Below are 21,538 nucleotides of genomic sequence, written 5' to 3' on the forward strand. Positions count from 1 at the left end.
CGTGTTGCTCCTAAAATGATACATAAACAAATGCGAGGGAATGGGGTAAGTGTATAAGTGTCAGGGACTTTTGTGTTTTGTGTTCTCAAATGCACATTTGTGAATTGTGCAATGTGTTCAAAGCCTTTGCTCCCATTCAAGAGGCAGAAGGGATTTTTCAGGAACATTCTAAAAAGTTTTAAGAAAAAATCTTGGTGCTGTCAGCATCAGTGTCAAACATCACTGGGGCTTTTTTGAAGAACAATTTTAGTGTGAAGCATCCTTTTCCTCTCTCCCATTTAAGAGCGTTGTTCTTCCTGGTGTTGAACAGCATGGCAATTCATAACAGCCATTTAAAGTTGACTTTTGATTCCAGTGGGGCGTGGAAACAACAAGCTACATTCTAGGTATAAATAAGGTGGGTTAGCTAGATTCACACTAGTGGAGCTAACTCTGTCAAATCAAGCAGCACATTTACTTTGCTTTCGCTTCAAAAAATAGGGAGACAAATACTGAAAAAATAACTAACAACTGAATGCAGTTTATTTAGCAATTATAAAATACTATGGAGTTCTTTGAAAACCTTGGAGGCAGAACAGCTCTGTATACATACAAACTATTTCACTCAACATACTGTTGCTGTAGGCATTCTAACAATACCCTTTCTAAGCTGTCTTTGTGATTGTTTGTGTATCCATAAAGGGCTCACAATTGAGGAGGCCAGAAAATCAGCCCCCCCCAAAACATACTGAATTTTTCTCTTTGGACTCTGAAAATACTGTATGGCCCTGAGCTCACCAGTAAAAGAATGTCTGCATGACAGGCAAAGGCTGCTGGTGCTTTTATAGAAGCTATTTTAAATGTTGCATTCACTCAGAAATGAATTATCATCTCTATGCTTTAAAATATGGACACAGAGACTGATATACAGCAGAATGAGGAAGAATGTTGGAAAAACAGATTGGTGATCTGGCAAACAGAATTAAAATCAGTTCAAAGCATGTAATAGCTGGGGGAAAACAAGGACTGAGACAAATGCATCTCAGCTTCTGCGATGAAAGAGAATTGGCTCCCAAGCCAAAAATTTCTCAAGAAGAAGAAAAGAAGAGGCTTTCCAGAAAATTCTGTAGGGGAAAGTCTCTATGTCGTTTGAAAGATGTTGATTTAGGAGGATATAGGGACCTATTGAACCCACACAATTAAACATTAAAAGTCCCTTAGCCAGGCTAACTCCAGAGTTGCTGTAATAGAAGTCTTTGATACCAAGAATTGATTCTGATTGCTGCAAGTAGTTGAGTCTGGTTTTCTTCACTGGAGATGTGAAAGTGCTCTTCTCTGTCAATGCCACTGCCTATGCCAGAATGAATGAACAAACGTTGACAAAAAATTACTCCAAGAAGGTTCATATCCTGTGAAACTGAGATTTCAGAACCAGTGACAACCTTATTTCTGTTGTCATTTTTTCCCTCTTCAGAAAATTAGGGGGAAAAAAAGAGATCTTGGCTTCATGCAGTGCTGAGAAAGAAGATTTTTAATGGTGATTCAGTGTGCAGAGGCGGCTGTATTCATTTATAACTTAATTCCATGATCTCCTGTCCTTTGTCACTGTTTACAGTTTGTTGACTTCCCTAGTGCTTTTTGGTTGTTTCCTTTTGGGAAATGGAATGTCAAGTGGATATACTTTAGTAAGGTAATACTAATTTAATTTTTATTCCCTATTCTTCCTAGAAGTGATAAACATTGACTCGTGCAATTTAGACTTTTTTCTCATTTGAAGGAGTTGCATATGTTGGGAGGGGGAAACTCTTGTCTCAAGGATTTATTTTCTCAAGATGTAATGCTCTTCCAACTTAAGACTTGTAATACTGTTGTCTAATAGTTGAATTATTATTATTATTATTATTATTATTATTATTATTATTATTGTGAACGAAGCCTATCAATTACCTTAAGCAAAAGGCATAATTTCAGATGAGTACATAATTTCAGGTGGGAATGAGTCTCATTCCCAGTGTATAAAGGCCAAATTCAGACCTTCTTGTGAAAGTCCTGTTGATAAAGTGGACAGTGGTGTTGTATTTAGCTGGCAATACTGAAGCTCCTATATGGCTGTAAGTTTGTGTGTAAAGATGCTGACTGCATTATCAGAGTGCTCTGTACTGTAGCAAGTAGGCTGCTTGCTCCATGCAATTAACTTCTTTCATCCCTTGGAAAAGAGACCTAGGACTGATTAGTGGTATGACTTGAGGTTAAAATTTAGCTTTTTAGCATCATAACCATTTGTGGATCTAGTTTAAATATAATAGCTTTAAAAAAAATAAATGCAATGCAGATGAAAAGAATTATCACCCAATAAGTTTATTGAAATGAGTTGAGGCCACTCCATCAGACATCAAACCCCACTGCAGTCTCTAATTTATTTGGGTTGGTACCTTTTTCTGGATCATTCTTAGCTAAAGGGAAGTGGTAGTTGTGTTTCTCATTACCATGGAGAATGGCTGTAGTTTAAGATAGGATGTTCGTTGCCTGAGGATTACATATAAAGAATCTTTGTAGTGGTAAAAAAGACAAGGAAGACAAAAGGTGATTCATAAAACCTGCTGACAGAGATCTCAGATTTCAAATCTATGCGTGATTTGTGCATTATGGGTTCCCACAGGACAAAAGTGACTGTAATTTCTGGAAATTTCTCTGACTTGCTCTAAAAAGGCTGTGTCAGTGAGTGAGTTTATCAGCAAAGGGTTTGTGGCATGTAAAGAGTTAGTTCTTTCTAAACAATCTCAGCACTTGTGCCTGCATATGCTCCTTTGGTACTTTTAAGTGAAGCCATCCATATGAAACATGAGAAACCTGCACTGAAAACAGTAGAGAATTTGTCAAAATTAGCAAAGGAAACCTACTTGAATTAAACAAGTGTTGCTGTAGTATATGACCTCAAACAGTACACTGTTCACACTCATCTCTATCTTAAACTGAGATTAACAGAATTGAAGAGTGGGTTATTTGCCTCTCCTAGAATATGCTACTAAAAATTTCAGTGTGTTTTGGAGGGTGGTGGAGGTGGTGGTGAAGAAGACAGTGGAATTTTCTCTGTTCTATTCTGTGACAGGGAGCAAGGAAGAGATTGTATCCCTCTGATAATCACGAAGGGAAAAGACTTTTTCAGATATCTTTTCAGTTATCTTCTTCCTTAACCTGGAAGCATCAAATTTTCTGGATGATTTCTTTTCCTGTTTGTCAAGCACGCTGAAGAAACAAGCAGGGCTTTAAAAGAGAGTGAAAAAACAAGAGCTCAACAGAAGCAGGAAGTGTGAGAGCTCAGCTCTGACTGCAGGGAGAAGATAGTGATAGGAGCCTCTAAGCAAGACAGAAGATGGAAATCATGTGAAGATGTAGTGACATGGCTAATCAGAAATAGGTATATAGAGAAATGTGTGTAATAGCAGTAGTGGAAATAAGAATGGCAACAAAACTATCAGTGCATATCCCTTTTCAGTTGCTGCCATAGTAGGTAGTTGGATCACGTTTTCTCTTTTTGAAGCCCTTTTGGTTTGCATGAAGACAGTAGAATGGAGTACTTGAAAAGTGACAAAAACATCAAAGGTCAAGCTATATTAACTAATGAAATACATGTAAGATCATACAAACACAACAAAAATGAGTTACAGAAATAACAAAAGGTAGAAGGAATGCTTAATTAGTTACAGTTCAATAATGTGTTGCTGCAGCTGTCTAGACATGTTAAATCAAGTACAGCTTGCCATTCTGTCATCTTGCTCAGAATGTTTGACTGGGTGAATGTGCACATATACACCTCTCCTCATGCAGAGCCAAGGGATGTACTTTTAAGCATTAGAGAAGGCTTTGGATCTCAGATGAAATAAACCTGGATCATTTTATTTTTGATTTTGTTAACATTTCTAATTTCTACCAATGCTTGTGAAAAGAGAACTGGGTGTGAGGTGTACTGGGAAACACTAAAAGTTTCTGGAAAGAGCAAAGATGTACTGCCTGACCTCAAGGTAGGCATTGTATATTGAAGCCAAAAATCAAATTACCCAACAGCTGTGCCTTGGCTTTTTGAATCCGTGTGGTTTTCAGACTTGTTTGTTCTTGTGACTGTAACGGCAAGAATAAGACTCATATTCTGTATGATTTTCAGATGGGCGAGATTCGAAGGCAGGAGATTTTACTCCTGTGCTCAGAGCAGAATAAGGGTTGAGTTCAGTCCTGCCAAGGTCATGCAAGCAGGGTTCCATATTTACTAGGGTAATACCTGTATCAACAAACCAGAAAGGGATTAGGGATGTGTACCCCTGTACCTAGCCTGCAGGTTCATTCTGAGTATGAAGTATCAGTAGAGCACTGTTGGGAGAGGAAAATAATTTAAACCCATAGAAGCATTTTATGTAAAGCTATATTAAGTTATTCTACTCTCCCCACCGTCAGACCTCAGCTGCAGTAGAGTGTGATTTTGGAGGGCCTTTGAAGAAAGGTGAGGACCAAGTGAGTGGTATCCAAAGCAAAACAAAAGAGATGGAGACCTGCAAAATACATTCTGTTAGACTGAAAAAGTTTAGATTGTTTTGGTCTGGCCAAAATGAGACTGAGGGAGATTGATGGTAGTGGTCTTCAAGTATGTTAGAAATTGAACCACAGAAGAATGATCTTTTGTTAGAATTTGCTGTTGATAAAGCAGGGCAATAATTTGCTTGAGTTGCTACAGGGGAAATGTGGATTAGGTATTAGGAATACATTTATAAGAGAGGCTGAAGTGCTGGAATGATTTCTTCAGGGAGGCTGGGAATCTGCATAATTGAAGGGGTTTGAGGATAGTCTGGACAAACCTTTTGTTTAATGTTGCTGTTTTATCCTGGGAAAATTAATAGAGGGGAGATTAAGTGATACCTCAGAATCTCTTTCAGCTCTTTCTGTGCCTTGTAAGGCTTGTATTTCTCTCAATGTGTAATCTAAAATTTAGGGAAGATTTGCCACAGGTCTGTATGTCTTAATCCGGTGTGTCTTTATCTGTCTTTTTTGTTCTCTTTTTTTCTGGTTTATTTTTCCCCCCTTTTCTTCTTTAGCTCCTGGCATTACAAACATTCTTGATAATGCTGTTTCTAAGATGTATGACAGCTAAGTTTAACTTGTTCTGATCTTTGGGAACTAGGTTTTTGATTTGCTTGTTTGGGTTTTTTTTTCTTTTGTTTTCAATTGATGACTAAGTGGTGACAAGACAGAACTTCCTCATATATTGTCAGAAGTGTTAAAAGGTCATTTGACAAAAGCTCTGAGAGCTTAACTATCTTACTTGCGTGGCTGATTTTTATACAATGTCATCTTTCCTTTTAGCTGAACAAACATATCTAGTAGTAAGGATTAAACCAGGTGGACTGGTGAAATAACTGGGAGACACCTTTTTTAGGAAATAAGTAATTTCCTTCTGCTTCTTTCCTTTTTTTTTTTTTGTGTCAGCATTTAGCTAAGAAAAACTAGGGTGTTGGTCATCTGAGAATTTCAAGTGTTGAATTGTGTTATCTAATTGGGTTTGATTAAAGAAGATTTAATTTTAAATGCTCTCCTCATGCATCATGGTTATAATTTTAAAATGTGAAATAGTCTGAGGTAATCCATTTACATTGGGAAGATAATGTAATTTTAAAATAGTCTTCAGGTCTGATGATATTCTGTGTAGATAAACATATGAAAACATACTGGGTTCAGTGCAGAAGTAGATTGTCATGAAAAGAGAGCAGTGGACATCATGATTGGAGGTATTAATGGAACACCTACAATTCTGTTAGTTCTCAGGAGATTTGCCTCAGGATATTTGTCATAAGTGAAGGTATTTAAACGAACCAAAACAACAAGAACAATGACAACAAAACCCTCAAACTGGCCTCTTAAAATAGTGTCAGAAACTTTTGTACAAGGAATATGGGAGATGTATGCAGAAGGTATACTGTGTACTCAGCTGGGAGAAGCCACTGCTTGTGATTTTTTTTTAATTGTGAATCCTTTTGATTAGATCACTGTGAAGCACAAAACCATCACATAATAGCATCAATATTTTTGACACATTAAAATATTTTATTCTCTTTCTCCACTTGACCTATGTAGTCATCTTTTTTTAACTGAATACCAGTCCTGCTTTCACTAGTGTTGCTAGCCCATTGTCTTCCTGCAAAACAGGGACACACCACAAATCATCTGAGCTCCACTGCAGCTATTGAATACTGTCAGAATGTTGGAGCTGGGAGGGCAGCCATAAACCCAAGAAAAAAGATGTTTTTATACAAATTCTTCTAGAAAGAAACAAAGTCTGAGTTGCATTACACAGGGACCCAGGAGGCTGAGGAGGAATCCTTCCCCGTACACAATTCTTTCCAGGCATGGCTGTATAAGCCATTGTGACCACCTGGACATAAAACCTGCCCTGTCTTAACTAATTCACCTTTTTTGCTAATGGATAAAAATAATTTTGTCATAATGGACAGTGGGGGCAGAAAGGGTTCTGTGAAGAAATCCTTTTGCTTATATTTTCCATTTCTTCTGCAGCTGTTGCTAAATCATAAATTTATCACAGCAGGAGCTTGCTGTGTTCATGATATTATATCATAGGGACTTACGGAGATGGAAAGAAAATCACATACATATGGTGCCAACTTTCAACTAAAATCTCATCACTTTACCCAGACATCTTTCTTTTTTTAATCTGGCTCAAGAGTTTTACAGATTTTGGAAATTATGGATACATTCTTCTACTGATCTCTTTCGACAAATGTATCATGGAGTTCTTAGGTATAAGTGAGCCTGGACTATGAGGCAGGATGATGGCGCTGTTGGCTGAATCTCACTGTGAATTTGCTGTCTACCTCAGGGATGAAGCTTTATCTAGTATTAGTAATATTGATTGTCCTGTCTTTATTAAGACAACCATCTGAGTCTATCTCTAGTTCAGCCATTTTTTTTAAGTAGCTTTGCTATTTATTTGGTGTTTGCATCTTCTACTTTTGTTGTTTTTCATTAGGCACATTTGTTTATCTGGTCTCCTATTGGTATTTCTTCAGTCTGGCATTATACTTAGGAGCATAGTGAGGTGTTTCATTTTCACATGTTTAAAATTGGTCTAGAAGAGTTTGATATATTTCTTTTTATATATATATATATATATATAAAAATTATTCCAGGTGTGTTGCTGTAGCACCATCTTTTTTTTCTAGATATGAATTTCAGATAATCTGAATTGCAGATTTTGTCATGCTTATGTCACAGTGGCATCATCAGTAGAGGTTCTGGAGTTTTAAGAAAATAATCTGTATGCATCCTTAAAAATACACTGTCCTTTAATGTGAGCTAATCCAAAGTCAAGAGGCCAAGGGTATAGCAATACTGTTGGTTTTTTTTCTAGCATGAAATTGTGGGGTTTAGCATTAATACTGCAAAATCAGCTAACAGATATTGAAGAATAATTTCTCATTTAGAATTAAATTTTCCTCTTTGGAGAAGAGGAGGGGAAAAAATAATAAAGAAGAGGAGATTCAAGGAAGTGCCAGAGTATAAACTTGAAGTTTCTGCTAAAAGCTTCCTGTCAGGAGAAGGGCTTGTGGTATTTTTTCAATTTGAATCTGCATGTATTAAGCTCGCTGTTAAGGTCCCTGAGCCTCAGAATCTGTGAGAATAGTGCTGCCTACTTCTCTGCATCTACAGAAAAGAATGATAGTAACGACTCTGCCTTGAGTCACCCTCAAACACTGACCAGTTTTTAGCTCAGAGGCCATCATTAGCTTTGTATCCTTCCTAAATGTCTCCAGAAGAACTGGTGTTAAAAGCTGTCACCTACTAGGGAAGGAGAACAAAATAAATGTTGTTGTAGTTTTCATAAGTAGTTTCATAAACAAAAAAGATGGAGAAAATCTTCTCATGTCTAAAGAATATGAAGCTTTTTTCTGTCTCTTTGCAACTACCAAAACAGGAATATCTGAGTATTTGTTTTATAGCAAAAAACTATCATACAGCTAGATAAACACATCATGTGATGGTTGAACAACTGGCTGACAGGTCAAGCACAGAGGGTTGTAGTAAATGGGGTCACATCAGGCTGGCAGCTGGTCACTGGTGGGTGTCTGCAGGGCTACGTTCTAGGGTCAGTGCTCTTCAGTGGAATTTTGGGTGCCATAATATAAGAAGCCTATAAAGCTATTGGAGAGTGACCAAAGAAGGGCCAAGAAAACAGTGAAGGAGGACTTGAGGAGAAGCCATGTGAGGAGTGGCTGAGGTCACTTGGTCTGTTCAGCCTGGAGGAGGCTGAGGGGAGACCTCACTGCAGTTGACTGCTTCCTCACATTGGGAAGAGATGGGGCAGACACTGATCTGTTCTCTCTGGTGATCAGTGATAGGACCTGAGGGAAAGACCTGAAGTATGACAGGGGAGTTTTAGGTTGGATATTAGGAAAAAGTTCTACCCCCCAAGGGTGGTTTGGCTCTAGAACAGGGTCCCCAGGAAGTGGTTACAGCACCAAGCCTGACAGATTTCAAGCAGTGTTTGGTCAAGGCTCTCAGGGCTCATGGTGTAGCTCTTGGGTTGGTCCTGTGCAGGACCAGGGGTTGAACTCTGTCTTTGTGTGAGTGCTTTCTAACTCAGGGTGTTCTCTGAAAAACATTGCTGAATAATGATTTGAATATTTGTAGGGGCTAGGGCTTGCATCATGTTGTTTTTAGGACATCTTCCATGAAAAGCTCTATTTAAATATTCTTTCAGGGATACTCTTCAGCTCTTTAGATATGATCTGTGTTTTTGAAAGTAGTGTTCAACTGCTATTACTCCCAAACATAGATACCAATACTTTCTCATCCGAAAGCGTTGAAAGGCAAATTTTACAATTTCTGTTGAGTTTTACACTAAGGCATCTCTTTTACTAAAATAATTGTGCTACAGGTTTTTCTAGTAAAACTATGTGATAAGAATTATTTTTAAATTTTTGTTGTTGCGAACTATACACCCAAGATTTACTAAAGCTCAGCACTCAGCAACATATTACAGAATACTGTGAAGGAGGATTAAATGATGATTTAGTTTCATTTTCACTATTTCAAAAACTTAACTATGGCCCTGACGCCAGGTGTGCAAATAGTCTACTGCACTCTAAGTTGGGTCACATTCAAAACAGACACTTGGGTTCATGAGTAGCATGATTTCTTGGATGCAACACTTACTGATGGCTCTGGACTGCTGGTGCGAAATGCATGAACTGCAGAGTAGCTGTATGTAGCACTAATAACACTATTGCATTCATGAGCTTCATATCCCAGGGCAACTCTCAGCAGAGCTGAGGACACAAGACTTGCTGAAAGGTGTCCTTCTGGGGGGGGGTAAGGACAACAAACCTGTTGATCTGTCCCCGTACCATTTAATGTCAAATTCTTGTCTCCTGGTTAGATAGAAAATGGGGGTAGTTTTTATAACTTATTAACTACTATTGTGCCAGGTGCTGTGGTGGGACTATGGTGAAACTTTCCATTCTTTGTGGACACGTTGTACAGAATACTTTTTGGTAGGAAGTGTGCTTGGTTTGTATGAAACATCTCTGGCTAATGCGGCCTCCACTTTTCTCCGTGTTCCTTCCTGATGCAGTGGCAACACAAATCACGACCACCACCCAGTTTCAATATTTGCACTGTGAGCTCCATCACATGTTGAGCTCTGCATTTTCTTCATTTTCTTCATTTCCAAAACTGACAAACCCTTTTTTTTTTTTTTTTTTTTTGTAGCTAAGCCAGAAGACTTGTCTGGGTCCCCCAATACTGGTTTCTACAGTGTATGCAGGACTGACTTTTGTGACTTAACTAACCATGTTTTTTTAATTAGATCACATCCTAAAGGAAAAATATTGCTAAAGCATCTGAAAATACAAAATGGACTCTTTTCTAGGAATATATATATATAAAACTATGCAAGTAAAATAAAAAGATGGCAGTATTGCTTGTGAGGCTATGCTTAGCAAAAGCAAAGCTTAAGAAGTTCTACTCTCAGCAGTTCACGGGTCAGTTAGATCTGTTTATTGGTTAAGGTGTATTCATTTTCGCAAGAAATGCTTGGCATCCCAGAGCCCAAAATGTCATTTAAATCTCCTAAAATCACAATATTAGCCTTTGATTGAAATATTTTTTTCTTGTATCTGTCTGGGCTCTGCCTTTTCTAACCTTTGTCTAGGGAGAATAAGGTGGGAGCGTCTGTACTACAGCTGCTGTTCAAATACAGCAATGCCTTTACTGTAGACAAAACAGTCAGCACAATTACTTTATTCATTGAGAGCCAGAAATAGGATGGCTTTATATTCTTTTCAAATTGGAAGATTTTTAAAATTTTCTTGATATTTTTAAAAAAAAAATTGTCTGGAGGGTATTTCATGAACTAGGTTAGGCAACTATCCAGTAACTTTATTTCTATGACATGAGGAAGAAGGAGATTCTTCTCTTTCTGTGTGTCATTTCTTGGCATTGTGAGGTTTGATATGACAGTATTTATTAATAATTTCCACAAAGATGCTATGATATATTTGCAGGAACTTGCTGAATTTATTAGTAATATGCAGAGGACAAACTGTTTTCTTTTTAAATAATTGCAAATGGGATGTGGTCTTTTCCCTGTTTTCCCTAGTAAGTAGTTTTAATATAGTTTTTGTTTTCAGCTGTTAGATGTAGAATCAAATACATCTGGTTTTAAATATAACTCTGTAACAAGAAATTCTTATAACTAGTTTAATTTCAAATTAGTGCTTGTGCAGTTGTTATTACATGCAAAATTTTTTAAATGACTACAGGGACATATATAAAAAAAGAGAATCTAGCCATTTTTTATCTTTGATCTCAGTGTTTTAAAGCACTGATACTTCCTCCCCCTTTTCTCTGAGCTATTTATTACTAAAACAAAGACTGACAGCAGAGCTCAGTCTATAATACGTAAATTCTTGTGGAAAAATAGTGCCAAAAAACTGTGAAGAAAAAATGGGTCCAGGCAGCTGCGTCACAAGGTTTGACCACTTCAGGCTGGGGTGCCAGGAGATTTGAGACAGATGTTTTCAGACATGCCGCATGCCTAAAACATTTCCAGGGGTCGAGCTACAAATAGTGACTTAATAAGTGCAGAAACAGGAAAAGTATGTAGGAGTTTATTCACCTCTAGGTGCACAGCCAGCCTCTTTACATTACATCTGCCTGTCAGGGTTGGCTATTTAAGCTGTCATGCCCTTGGTATTGCTCTTTGTCTGCCTGTGAATAAAGTGCAGCATTGTGATTACTAATCCCACTCCAGTGACTTGACTTTAAATGTGGTTTTGGAGCAGATCCCGGAGTTCTGTTTGCTAAGCTTCCTACTCCTGTTTCAGAGACACCACTGGAGATCTATGAGAGAGAGCACTGCAGACTGCCCTCCTCCTGTAGACCTGTCGCCTTCCCCCCCCGCACCCTTTTTTTTTTTCCCAAAAACTTTTTGAAGGAAATCAATGGATACCAAAGTGATCTGTTTATTTTTCTTTTTTTCTTTGCCTCCGCTGACAGTGGGAAATCACACTGGTCGCATCAAGGTGGTCTTTACACCCAGCATCTGTAAAGTGACTTGTACCAAAGGCAACTGTCAGAACAACTGTGAGAAGGGAAATACAACCACCCTCATCAGTGAAAACGGCCATGCTGCTGACACTCTGACAGCCACTAACTTCCGAGTAGGTAAGTACCCTCAAACTGTATTTGTCCTTAGCTGTCCTCTCTTGACTAACACAGGGAGAAGACGTTTTGTTATTAATACCAGTTGTGCATCTGTTGCTCTTTGTTTGGAGGGCTGTGCTGAGTAGGAACCATTGTATGTTAGACAAGCTTTCTGGTATCCTTCGGAAATGTTCCCAAAAGTTCCTTTTGTGTCAGATTAAAAAAGCTCCCATATTTTTATCTGAATTTTCAGCTGCAAGGATGCAACATGCTAAGCTGAAGCTTTTGGTAAAATTCCTCCCTCGGAGTTTCTGTTGTTAAAATAGGGAAAATGACAGATCACACAAAAAGTTGTGTTTCCTGCTTTTTACTTATTTAATATGTATCAAATGCACATAAAATCCAGCGAACAGCTAACAGTGACTCTGTCTTCAAAAATTTTTTCAGCAGCTCCTTAAAACTACAATCCTTTTTAAATATGCCTCAGCTTAAAACTTTTCTTACTGCTGAAAGGAAAGCAGATGTCATATTTTGCATTTTTAGAAACTGAAATAATGTTAAGTATAATAAAAGTTACTGAAGCCAGTAGTTTCTTTGCTAATGTTTATTCTTTCTACTTGCTCAGTAAGAGTATCAGCTGTATGCCAGACTAAACCCCACAAATGTTTGACTGTGTTGAAACAAATCCTGAAAGCTACGTAGGATAATGATTAGCATATTTTAACTGTATACTATATAGGAACTTGTGTGCAAGTATTACCCTTGTAAGTTAAGATATACAGATATATGGGTACATACCTAGTTTCATGTTATCATACCCTGGACTACTCTTGGAAAGTAATTTTGTAGTTATTCTGAAAAGAATAAGAAGTTTTTCAGAAAACAATATCAGTATTGTTTTCTGAAAAAAACTTAATTATTTTACAAATTTCTAGTCAAAGAATGCCAAATATGAACACTGTAATTTTAGTCTCTGTCTAGGATAAACATAGAGTTCAGGCAGTGCTGAGGCTGGCCAATATTGCCGTTTTTCAAGTGCACTGTATTTCATGCTCTGAGGGTGGGGGGGAAAGCCATTCCAAATTATTATTCTTTTCTTCTGGGTAGATGTTACAAAGGGCAGTTCCCTCTTTTAACACTTCTAGGCTGTCAGACTGTGGGTGAAAGCCCTTGAAGTTACTAACTCATTCCTTCATAGTATGCATGTTTGTAAAAATGTATATGTTTTGGACTAATAGTAAAACCAGTGTTTTAAGACAAGAATAGAGTAAATTTTGGGGTTTGTTTGTGGTTGTTTGGCGGCACAAAAAAAGAAAAGTGTTTTTTAAAGGAATGGTAAATCTAATACTTTAAATTTGTGTTTACTGACAATGCAAATTTTTGCCAATGTTTTGGCAAGAACCCCAGCAAAATTTTTTTGTTTAATTTTCTGACTACCATGATAGGATAGGGTTATTCTTCCCCCTTTTCATTTGACCTAATTTTTCTCTTGAAATTATGAAATGCTGAGAACAGGCAGTCATGTAATTTGTCTGCTATGTAAATCTGTGCTGTAACATGACCTTCTCTCAAATACTTGAAAACTTTGAGAGTGGAAATTGACCTGTGAAGACGTGTTCCACACCTTCCTTCCTGGCCTCAGGCCACACAGCTCTGATGCACTGGGTACAATGAGCTGCTAGAAACATTCAACAAAAGCAGCCTATAATAGTATTTGATGAAAAGATAAGGGAGTGTTATGTTTAAAAATGTATAAAAGCAAGTTGCTACACATGGATAAGGATATTTAATCTGCCTGTAGCTATCTTCCCTACTACCTTTAAAAGACAAAAATTATTTACCACTCTCTAGTGTTGTCATTTTCATAGAAGAATAAGGAGGTCTGGACTAGCACTTAAAGGCTCTCCAATTAAAAACAAAAATGCGGTGTAAACTTCTTAATAACTGGAGAAGAGGGATCTGACACCTGTAGATTGAATTTTTTCACAGATTGTAGATTTTCAGGAGCTTTTTAATCAGAGTTTAAAATATATTCTACTGAAATATAATTTTTTATATATGTTCTCTAACTGGTGCCTCTCATTAGCTTAGGCTTGTCCTGATTAACATGTCTTCTGATACGTAAAGCAGAAGTAATTTGTGTCTTCCAAGATCATTAGCTTCTGTTATATTTTGAACTCAATTATGTTAAACTTGTGCTTTTTGCTTTTAAGTCCCTGTTCTAAACTAATTTACTTACTGTTCATCCAAAATGTGTGCAAATTCTTATTTAGATGATTTGATACTTAGAAATGCAGCCATAAACCAGTATGTCATGTCAGAAAATACATATTCAAAGCAATGACAAGCACTTTTCGAGTATGTTTTTTAAAAAATATTTGTTCTTCCTAAAACCAGAGGAGATAGTCACATCCCTATTTGGAAAAGTTTAAAATGCATTTCTGTAGTAGAGCAACATTCTAGTACACAAGACAGAATATAGGTTCTTTGATGACAGATTAGTTAGACATCACTTTACTTTGTTCTTAATAACAAATTATTTCTAATTATGAGCCAGAGTAAAATTTCTTCTTTTCAACTTTGTGCTGAACTTTGTAACACTGTATTTTCAGAGAAAATAAGTTGCAATACCTGAACTACAGCTACTCAAGGTTTGTCATGGATTATTTCACATTCTTAAAATGTGCTCAGTTTGTCAACTCAGCTGAAGCTTGGTAGCAGTGAGCCCAGGCAAGGAATAAATCCTGTTTCCTGAAAATTTAATACAGTATGGATAAGCCATTAAAAGCAAAAACCCACAACAAGGGACAGATGGGGGAAAATGCTGCTTTAGAGGTAGCTGAGATTTTTGGCTGTGGTGAGGAGCAGCTCCTAGCATTGCAGTTGGAGGTGATGAAAGCTTGGTATTTAAAAAGAAGAACCTCTTTGATTGCCAGGCTGCTTCTGTGAAACTTTGGGGTTTTTTGCAGTTTCATTTTGTGAATGGGATATGTTGCAGTTAAACTAACCAACCTCCAATATTTCGTTGGCTTCAAGAATGAAAGCATTTAATCTGAGTGGAAACTTCTGCTGAATAGATGATTCTCATTATTCTATTGGATTAATGCATGTGCAGTTTGTATGGTATTTCAGTCCTGGTATATCTACAGAGGCTTGTAAAACAGAGTCAATATGTGTGCAAAGGAAAGGATGGGAATAGAGTAACACATGAGGTTTCCGTCTCTTTCACTGTTGAAGTTACTCAGTGAGGTGTCCTGTTTCTACTCAAAATCATTCCACATTCCAATTTTGAAATTAATTTTCTTCCCGTAAGGAGTGGGAGGACAGTGACTAATTTGTAACTGTAAAATGAGGCAATAAGGAATTAGTAAATCCCCAAAATAATGTTTTCGTGCTTTTCTACTTTTTTTCACTATTGTGTATATATATGTAATTTTATATTTACATTATATTTTTCCCATGAAATCTGTGTTTCATTCATTGAACAGGAATGACAGGACTTAGTAGAGGAAACAGTCAGTTAATACTTAGATTAATATTCACTGTTCATTTGCAGCCCTGCATCTCATTTAAAGCAGTTCATTCAAACTGTTATAAATGAGAAGTCAAAGCTGCATGCTAGTCTGTGAAAGTGCATATCTTTCTGTAGGAATTTTGTGTCTGAACAATTGGCAATATCTGTGTCAAAAAAGGAAACAGAATCATTGAGTCATAGAATGATTTGGGTTGAAAGGACCTTTAAGATCATAGAGTTCCAACCTCCCTGCCATGGGCAGGGTTTCTTTCCACTATCCCAGGTGACTCAAAGCCCCATTCAACCCAGCTTTGAACACTTCTAGGCATGTGGCACCCACAGCTTCTCTGGGCAACCTGTTGCAGTGCCTCACCATCCTCCCTAAAAAGGATTTCTTCCCAATATCTAACCTAAACTTACCTCTTTCAGTTTAAAGCCACTCCCCCTTGTCCTGTCACCACCTGCCCATGTAAAAAGTCCCTCTCCAGCACTCTTGTAGGCCTCCTTTAGATGTTGGAAGGCCACCTTGAAGCCTTCTCTTCTCCAGGTGAGCTTGGTGTCTTAAGTAAAAACGCATGTGGTCCTTCATATTTAATCATAAATTTTGAACTTTCAGCTTGTATCACAGCGATTTGGATATTCTGCACCCGGTTGCAAAAATGCTCAAATTATATTGCTTCTTGAATTTTGGCACTTTTCCTATTGGAATTTTCTATCAAAAAGTTTTCCAGCTTTCCTGTGTTGACTCTGTGTAAATGTTTTTAGATAATTGAGGTTGTCCAGAAGTTTCCAATTACATATAGACAGAAACTTCCAAGAAGCAGCAGAAGCATTTTCCTCAAATTTTATTTGGTCTTCTGTTGAAAGAAATGAAAGAAAATTTGACCAATGTGTTTTAAAACAATAGATTATTCAGAGGAAATTTAGTAAGAAGACTCACTATGTAATTATTATTTTAACAGAATTTCCTATCAAGGAAAGAGTCCAGATAGCATAATTATTTAGAACTGTGAAAATTTAAAGCAGTTATTTTACAAAATGTTGATAGAATTCCTGAATTTTATTCAGACATATGTGATGATGAATGAAATTACTGTTCGTGTTGTAGGAGATAACATTGCTTTTTATTCAAGCATTTCAGGTCTTACCAAAGAATAGTTTAGTTAAAAATGGTAATTATCTGTAAGCAAGCCAGCTAACTGCCTTTATCCATAACTTATATATGACAGAAAGTCCAAGAGAAATTATTGGTGTTTTCTTGCTGTGGTTTGGTGTGCATTAAGGTTGTCATTTCTTTGCTCTATATGGCATATACTGCACATGTCCGACTATATTGAAGAGGAGCTGTAAGACTATGGTATTTGAGGAGGGTTTTTTAGTATCTTTTTGATGAAAAGGCATTTTGTAAATAGTACTGGAAGGCTAATTTGATGATATGTAAAGGCATATAAAAGACCAACATCTTGTGAAAGTGTTTGTGTAGAATTTACAGGCACAGTCTCTTCTGGCAGCTTGTGAGGTACACACTGTTCAGTTTTCTACCTATTATATTTTGCTCTTTTGTTTTACTAGGTTTAGTAAGAGTTGCTAGGAAGATAATGTATTAGAAGAGATGCTTTCTTCTCTATTTTTGTGTTTCCTACTTGGTGAATTGTGTCAGCCTGTGTAAGTAATCCAGCATGTATGACCTATGTAACTCTGCCCCAGCAAAACACTGTTGCTGTGGCTTCATCTGACATTTAGCAGATGACATGTGGAGGATTTAAAATAATTAGTTACACATGTCATGCAGAGAATTTTTAAAATTCCTTTTGGTAACACAAGCAAGAAGTGATTTTATTTTTTTTTTAATGCATTAATTTTCAAATTTTTATATTCCATTAGACAAATAATTGAAGAGAAACTTATTTCTGGAATAACTACTCAGCTCAAGAACAGAGTATGATAATTTGTAGTTTGTTTTTAGTGTTGTATTCTCTGTGAGTAAGAGTGAAATATTACTTTGAAATATCCTTGAGTTTTGCACTTGAACTTGCAAATATGAAGAAGTTATGATACAAGAACGTCGCTATTCCTTTAGTATTATCACTTTTGTCCTTTTACTGTCTCTGGTAGCTACCTTGTAGCCATATTTGGTAAAAGCTTTGTTTCCACTGTTCTTGAAGTAATTATAATTTGTGCCTTGTCAGGCTTTGTTGGTTTATGCCCTTTTTGCTGCCAGATGAAAAATTATTTCCTTTAACAGACACGTGAAAATTTGAGAATTCTTGGACAACTTGCCTAAAAGAATAACTTTTTTAACTTCCTGCAACAGTAGTCAAGGAAGTTGGTCAGTGTGTGTGTATGTGTGTGTGTCAGGAAAAAAAAAATTAAGAAAAGGACGTTAGGATTTTTCCGCTGCTTTATCTGGTAATTTGAAATTTAATCTTTACAAATGATGACTATGCTAGATATATTCATGCAGCAACATTGTAACAGCTGTAGCAAAATGAAGACCGAGTATTTTTCCTCAGATAGTGAACTGAGTAGCTAAAATAATAAGGACAAATAATGGTGGAACTATTATTATGAATTATTCTTTGCCTTATGGAAGTTACTAGAAAAAATGGTATTTCCTACCCTGAAGAGCCAATGCAAAATTATATGGGAGGAACCACTTATGACCATCAATTCAAAAGATACTTATTTTTTCCAGTCTCCCTTTGTTCTATAAATTTGAGCTGACAGCAGAATGAATTAATTTACTTACAGTCCAGGTGGTATAGTATAGGCTTTTCTAATCTGAACTACTAGTGGACTACAATTCTGTCCTGCAATGTGAGTGTACCATTCCATAGATTGAGCAAAGCTCACAGGTTTAATGCATTTTCAATTATTGGCCTCCAGTGCTCAAATTACAAAGGAAAACTGTATTTAAAAGATTTTGTTGGTTTTGATATCCACATCTATTCAAAAGGAATGATTTCTTTTTTCCATGTATTTATCAGAACTTGTCATCAACAAATAGTTCTGGTTTCTACCATGGAACTACAGCATCTGCAAGCTCTTTCTTCATAATCTTAAAATAATTATTCAAAATGCATATCTTTACCTCAAGTTCCAATGGAGGCCAGATGGTAATTTAAAGAAAAGAGATTGTTCAGTCAGATGATTTTAATGAGGTTGAACTCCTACAAGTCTGTTAGCAGCTCATTTCCACTCCCTTGCTCACCTTAAAGACTTCACACCATCACCATGAAGCAAAAGTCCATCTGCTCTCAAAGTACTCCCCAAATCATCTATTGCAGAGAACACAGTTTTTGGATGGGCAGTAATAGGAAAAAACACAAATGGAAATGGTACAAAATCCACACCTGCAGCCATTCAAAAACACATGGATTATGTTTGCCTCAAAGTTAAAGCAAAACAGAATGCAAAGTTAAAATGCGTAATGTTTTATTTTACTGTATATGGTTTTAATTTAAAGGGAATAGTTTATGTACATCTGGCTCAAAGTACTGTAAAAAGAGAACCAAGTGTGAATTTATTTGAATTATTACATTCTTGCATATTTAAACACACTACCTTGTACACCTGTAATTTTGTTGTTGCTGAACTAAATGTCTTTGTACATACCTCACTGAAGATCAATTATCTGCCAACTTTGTCTTTAAAAAAAATTGCCTCTAGATCATGCAAGTACAGAAGAAAGAGTCTGAAAATTTTCTCTACAAGTTAAAATATGGTATTTATCATTAATAGATTTCTTAGCAAATGAGTTTGTATTTAGTCTGTCTTTCTGGACTTAGCAGAAGAAAGCAAGCAGCTATTGCTTCTCTACTGCTTGCAGTCTTTCTCCATTCAGCCTTCTTACTGTTCTGTGTTTTTTTATTCTGCTCCAGGTAACTCTCATCTCTGTGTCATGTAGTCTGTATAGCATTCATCTATCCATTCTGCTTGTAATTAGCTCTTAGATTTGAGTATCACTGTAATTGAGAGTCCTGTTTTATAGTGTAGAGGCCCTGGGATTCCTGGATTTTTCTTTTGGAACATGAACTTTATCTTCATTTAAATTCAGTGAGTTTTCTATGTGTCCATAAAAACATGTTAAGAGGGGGAGTTATGAACTTTCATTTAGGGATTTACAAATATGAATCGAGTTGAAGTCTATGGGAGCTGTAAACCCTTTTTTTATTTTGTAAATCTCTTGCAAAGACTTTAGGGATGCTAGTCAATGAATAAAAGGAAAACTAGATATTTGCTTATTGCACAGGAAGAGGATTGAGTTTTAAGAACCCACTCAGAGTATTTCTTATCTCTATTATATTCATCCAAATAATTTGTCATGTTGGTTGTATTTCAGTTTAATTTAAAGATGATGAGCTCTTAAATAAAATTTTTGTATTTGATGTTACTCAGATATTTCAAGTTTAGGGGAACTTTTCATCTTGTAATTTAGGAATGAGTTTTTTGACTTCTCCCTGAGAGGGACTGCCCCTGTCCATAGGTTATATAGGGCAGTGGTCTCCAAACGTTTCTGATTGCACATTCCTATCAGTAAAATATGTTTGAGCACTCTCCCCAATATTTGTGTATTTATAAAATACATACACGTACTACTGTATATATCATCTATTTGTACATTATAAACCATAGACAAAATAGAAAGTAAGAATGCATGAGAAAAACACTACATGAACTCTTTTGAAAATTCATTTTATTTGTTAACGGTACAAAACATACCCTGCATCCCAGTACATTTTCTGTCACGCTGTGTGGGATGAGCACACCCTGCTTTGGAAACTGCTGGTATTGGTAATCAGAAGAGACCAGCTTCCTAACATAAGCTGTAATACTACCTTTCTGCAGTTAATATGTGTCCATCACATCTCTCCTATATATTGTTTGAATACATTAAATTCAGCTTGTTATGTTAGATGCTATATATGTAGGTGCTAGAACACCTTCCTCTGTCTAATCAGAATTACATAGAAAGCCTGTTGTGACAAGGGAAAGAAGGGACTCTTTCGTACTTGGACACATTTCAGCGCACAAGGTTGGGTACAGCATTGTGGTGTGAAGCTTCTCAATAAGGTTCTACACAGCTCAGGAGAATTTGGTGCATGGTTAAGTTGCTTGGAACTGGATATGACCAGGCAGAGCATTGCTTGTGTTCTAGGTTTAGTTTACACAGCTTGTGCAACAATTTATACAGCTGTTATGGTTATAAGAACCGCAATGAGTGGTGAAGTTGTATGTTTTTTTAATGAATTTCCAACTGTACATGCTCTGTGGAATAACCTTTGTCTGCTACTCACTAGCAATGACTCTACTCCTTTCCTCCTTCAGAACTCCAGGATTTAAGTATCTTGCTTTTCACTGGTCTCCTATGACCTAATTTATTACTCAAACTCTGAACAATATCCATCCTATTCTCATATTGTGTCACCTGTGTCTCAAGGTCAACTCCCTAGAAAACTTTCCAATTACTTGTGATGTAATCAGTGCCAGAAAATCATAGCCTATATTTTGCCTGTTGTTTAACTATTCAGTGAAGGTCTGGATTATGATCTTGAAAGAATCTGTCCCTCCTTTATTCTTCTTGTAGACTCTTTCATACCAAAATAAGCACTGTGGTAATGTTACAGTAATCAGAGTGCAGTCTCCTGGTGTTTGGAAATTTTTGTAATGACTACGGTTTCTGTGGCTTTTCTCTTTCTATTTTAAACATATTTTTGTTATTGGAGGATGTCTTGTGGTATGGTGGGATGCAGTAGATCAGTGTTTATAGACCATTGGGATCTAAGTTCTGGGGTTCATCTCACTCACCAAATCATATTTCAGTCAAGAGCCAGTGGTGAGTGGTGATGAGATGCACCCAGATGGCAAGTTGGCCTGTGGATGTCCTTCCTGGCCTGCCTGGTGACTCTCTCTTCTTGGGCAGACTGTAAAACCTCAGGTAATAGCACTCCTAACTTATGTGGCTCAAGAAGGCACAAAAGGTTAAATGGGAATGAATCTCAACTGTTGTGGTTTAACCTCAGCCAGCAACCAATTACCACAACCACTCACTTCCTCATCAGCAGGACTAGGGAGATAATTGGGAGGGTAAAAGCTGGAAAACTCATGGATTGAGGTAAAGACATTTTAAGAGAGAAAGCAAAAAGTCATGCATGCAAGCGAAGTAAAACAAGGAATTAATTCACTGCTCCCTGTGGGCAGGTGTTCAGCTGTCCTCAGGAAAGCAGGGCCCCATCACATGGAACAGTGACTTCAGATGACAAGCATCATCACTCCGGATATCCCTCCCTTCCTCCTTCTTCCCTCCAGCTTTATATACTGAGCATGATGCTATATGGT

At 36.9% G+C, this 21,538-nt stretch overlaps 1 protein-coding gene across 7 annotated transcripts in view; it reads left to right on the plus strand.

The window, feature by feature from the left end:
• Positions 1–21,538, plus strand: part of LTBP1 (latent transforming growth factor beta binding protein 1) — a 180,164-nt gene that overhangs the window by 49,666 nt on the left and 108,960 nt on the right. For all 7 annotated transcript variants that reach the window (XM_085055266.1, XM_085055269.1, XM_085055268.1 and 4 more), the window contains exon 5: positions 11,539–11,706. In XM_085055266.1, the coding sequence (XP_084911392.1) occupies positions 11,539–11,706 (168 nt within the window). The remainder of the gene's footprint in view (positions 1–11,538; positions 11,707–21,538) is intronic.

This window comes from Lichenostomus cassidix, chromosome 3 (genome assembly GCF_008360975.1).
Source record: "Lichenostomus cassidix isolate B80296 chromosome 3, HeHo_3.0, whole genome shotgun sequence".
Classification (NCBI taxonomy): Eukaryota; Metazoa; Chordata; class Aves; order Passeriformes; family Meliphagidae; genus Lichenostomus; species Lichenostomus cassidix.